The sequence below is a fragment of the Chiroxiphia lanceolata genome, chromosome 25 (assembly GCF_009829145.1).
Source record: "Chiroxiphia lanceolata isolate bChiLan1 chromosome 25, bChiLan1.pri, whole genome shotgun sequence".
Lineage (NCBI taxonomy): Eukaryota > Metazoa > Chordata > Aves > Passeriformes > Pipridae > Chiroxiphia > Chiroxiphia lanceolata.
This window is the reverse complement of record NC_045661.1, coordinates 6,781,222-6,785,152: the sequence shown is the minus strand read 5'-3', so window position 1 is coordinate 6,785,152 and position 3,931 is coordinate 6,781,222. Positions and strand designations below refer to the sequence as shown.

General features: G+C 66.7%; 1 protein-coding gene across 1 annotated transcript; it reads left to right on the top strand.

Moving 5' to 3' along the window:
• The first annotated feature begins 209 nt into the window (after positions 1-209).
• On the top strand, positions 210-3,164 carry LOC116798193 (tetraspanin-18-like). The gene is made up of 7 exons (XM_032710369.1): positions 210-266; positions 752-946; positions 1,575-1,649; positions 1,891-1,989; positions 2,343-2,541; positions 2,732-2,832; positions 3,117-3,164. The coding sequence occupies exons 1-7, from the start codon at positions 210-212 to the stop codon at positions 3,162-3,164; spliced, it is 774 nt and encodes a 257-aa protein (XP_032566260.1).
• Positions 3,165-3,931: the final 767 nt, after the last annotated feature.

Here is a 3,931-nt window from a genome sequence, read left to right as displayed (position 1 = left end):
GAGGTTTCAGGGTGGCTGTGGGGTGTTAGGAGTGGCTGTTTGGGGTTTTGGGGTGGCTGTGGATGGTTGGAGGTGGCTGTGGATGGTTTGGGGTGGCTGTTGGGGGTGGCTGTGAGGCTGTTGGGGGTGGCTGTTGGGGGTGGCTGTGCCAGGGCTCTGCTTTTCCCCCCCCAGGGACAGACCGGGCTGTGTCCCCCCCTGGAGTCCCCATGGATGTCCTGAGCTGCCTCAAGTACCTGATGTTCATCTTCAACGTGCTCGTGTTTGTGAGTCCTCCTGGGGTCGGGGGATGTGTCCCCGAGGGGGGACAGCTCTGGCCAGCTCAGGGAGGGACATCAGTGCCAGGGCTGGCTTATCCCCTGTCCCCAGGGTGTGACGTCTCTGGCCAACTCAGGGACAGGTGACACCGGTCAAAGGAAGGGGGCCAAGGGCAGAACACCCCTCGACCCACGGGGGGACATCTTTGGCTCAGGGGAGGTGACACCATTCCTGGAATTGGAGCATCCCCATTCCCACAGGGGGACATCTCCAGCTGGCTCGGGGGGGGACATCATGTTCCCCATTCCCAAGGGGTGACACCTCTATCCAGCTCAGGAACAGGTGACACCAGTCCCAGGGCTGGAGCATCCTCATTCCCGGGGGGGACATCTCTGGCTCAGGGGGGTGACACCGGTCCCAGGGCTGGGACAGGGCTCGGGTTGCTCGTCCCCGGGGCTGGGGTCGGTCCCCCCTGACTCCCCATGTCCCGCAGGCCGGGGGGACGCTCCTGGCCGCCCTGGGGCTCTGGGTGGCCGCGGACCCGGGCGGGTTCCAGGCGTTCGTGGCCGCCCGGGCCGTGCTGGGCGCGGCCGCGTGGCTCCTGCTCGCCCTCGGCATCGCCCTGGCCCTGCTCGGCTGCCTCGGCTGCTGCGGGGCCCTGCGGAGGAGCCGCCCCCTCCTGCTGCTGGTGAGGGGACATGGCGGGGAGGGGACACGGGAGGAGAGGGGGTCTGGGGGGCGGTGGAATGTGATGGGGGGGTGGGATGTGGGGAGGGGCTGCGGGGCTGGGGAGGGGGTGTGAGGGGTGGAGAGGGACTGTGGGGTTCAGGAGCTTGGGGGATGCAGGAGATGGGATGGAGGGTTGGGGGATGGAGGGGATGGAGGGTTGGGGATGGAGGGATTGGGGTGCAGGAGGGTGCTGGGGGATCCAGGTGTCCCTGCAGGAGCCAGAAGCTGCTGTTCCTCCCCCTCCACATTCCCCACAACCCTCCCCCCTCTCCAGTCAGAGCCCAGAGGATTCCTTCCCAAAGCCACCAAGTGGGTCCCTTCTCTCTGAAGCCCTGGCTTGTCCCTCATGGCATTCCCAGGCCATTCCCACGGATGCTGAGGGGCAGAATCCCCTTTCTGAGCACCCTCACCCCAATTCCTGCAGCACCCCCAGCCCCTGGCACCCAGGGCTTGTTTCCCCCCCCACACCTTGGTAATGTCCCCTGTCCCCCCCTGGGCAGGGGCACAGGGCACAGGAGGGCAGGGACAGCCCGAGGGAGCTGCCCAGGGCTCGGGTGGGTCTCTGACTCCCCCACCCGCCCCCCCAGTTCTTCATCCTCGTCAGCCTCGTCTTCCTCATGCAGCTGGTGGGGGCCATTCTCTTCCTGGTGCACTGGAAGCAGGTACTGTCCCACACCCTGGCACTGTCCCCACACCCTGGCATTGTCCCCAGTGCCACCAGCCTCCCTCTGTCCCCCCAGGGCTCCCCCAGGGGACAGGGACAGGTGCAGGGTCCTTCCTCCCCTCCCCTCCCTTCACCCCCAGCCCAGGGCCGTGTCGGGGGGTCCCACGGGTGGGTGGGGGCTGGGGCTGGGCAGGGTGGGTGGATGGGGAGCGGCTCCACCCCCGGCACCGATCCCACAGGTCCGGCCCGAGCGCTTCCTGTCGGAGCTGAGGAGGAACTACCGCGGGGACGAGGGTGCTGAGGTGTTCAGCACCGCCTGGAACACCCTCATGGTCACGGTGAGCGCCCCGGGGGACTCCTGGGGCACCCCTGCAACACCTCCATGGGCATGGGAAGTACCCGGGGGGCTCCCTGTCCACCCCCTGGACCACCCTGATGGTCCCAGTTAGCCCCGGGAGGCTCCTGCTGTGCTGGGGGGGTGTGGAGCCCCCCCCGGACCTGCCCAGGGTGCCCCGAAAGTGGGTGAGTGGCTCAGGAACCCCAGTCATGACCCCCAGGCTGGGCTGTCCCCCCTCCCTTGGTCACTCCTCACGTTGTCACCCCATTCGTGGTGTTTGTTCCCCCTGTTGTCACCCCACTGACGATATCCCCTCTGTTGTCACCCCCTTGATGGTGTCCCCTCCCGTCCCAGTTCTCCTGCTGTGGCGTCCTGGGCCCCGAGGACTTTGGGAATGGCTCCCGATTCCAGGAGCTGCACCCAGGGGTGCCGTGGCCACGGGCCTGCTGTGCCCGGGACGGGCTCCTGGGGGACCTGCTGGGCTGGGAGCAGTGCCAGGACAGGAGCCCCGGCTACATCCACGAGCAGGGGGGACCCCCCCCCCCCCCCCATCGTGGGCTGTGTGCCTGTGCCACCCCTCCCAGCCCCTGGGGCACTGCCCGTCCATGGCTCCGTGTCCCAGTGCCCCTCAGTGCCCCTCCATGTCCCTGTGCCACCCCTCCCAGCCCCGGGGGCACTGCCCATCCATGGCTCTGCATCCCAGTGCCCTCCCGAGCCCCCCCAGTACCCCTGAGCCCCCCCAGCCTCTCGGTGCCCCCAGGGCTGCTTCTCCACCTTCGGCAGGACCCTGCAGAGGTCCCTGTCCCTGCCCGGCTCCTGCAGCCTGGCCGTGCTGGGCATCGAGGTGAGCGCGGGGCTGGGGAGGGGGGAGCTCAGGGTGGGGCTGGGGAGGGGTCCGTGTGCCACGGGGGGGCTGGGAAGGGGGCTCTGTGCCGGGGGGCTGGGGAGGGGTCCGTGTGCCAGGAGGGCACAGGGAGGGGGCTGGGGAGGGGTCTCTGTTTTGTGCCCTTAGGCCCCCCTGAGCAACCCCAGCACCGCTGGCATGGACCCTGCAGGGCCCAGGCCCGGACAGGGACCCTCAGGGCAGCCCTGCTGGGGTCTCAGCTGCCGCCCCCTCCCTCCCCCCAGACCTTTGCCATGTTCTTCTCCCTCTGCCTCTACTACAACTTCGACTGACGGGACACGGACACACTGGGAACTCGGGAGCAGTCAGGGACAGGCCTGTCCTGGCTAGGAAGAGCTCTGAGCCCTTCCCAGCGTCTGGAAGCTCTGGAGCAGCCAAGGACAGGCCTGTCCTGGCTGGGAAGAGCTCTGCTCCAGCCCCGAGCCCTTCCCAGCCTCGCCCAGTCCTGTCCCTGCTCCAGGGATGGGCCTGGCTTGGGCTTTTCTGGGAGCAGGGACAGGACAGGGGGGAAATTCCCTGCAGAGAATTTGCAGGGAAAGAGCCTGAGCATCCAAGCTGCTCCTGCTGGGATCTGCCATCAGCCCTCCCCGCTCTGGATCCCCCCCCACTCATCCCGATGCTCCCATGCTCCTCACCCTGACATTCTGCTCTCTCCTCCATATCCACCCATTCCCAGACCCCCAGGAATCCTCTGGATTCTCCTCCTCCAGGGCTTGTCCCTGGTGACACCTCCTGGAGCCACCACAGAGCAAAGTCACCATCCAGGTCACCCCAAATGGCCCCAACTGGAGCCCAAGGGCCACTCCAGAGAGCTGGAATTGCAAGGCTGGAGTCATTAAACTTCCATGAAAAACCGAGCCTTCCCCAGGGAAGGATTCCCACCAGCTGGTTCGGATCCAGCTCCTGCTCTCAGGTTGGAAACAGGAACTGAACTCCCTGGTGCTGTTCCCACTTCTCTGAAAGCTGGGAAGGGGAAGAGCTGCTTCCAGTTTTCTTTGGAATATCCCAAAAACTCCACCCAACAAAAGGGGAAAACATA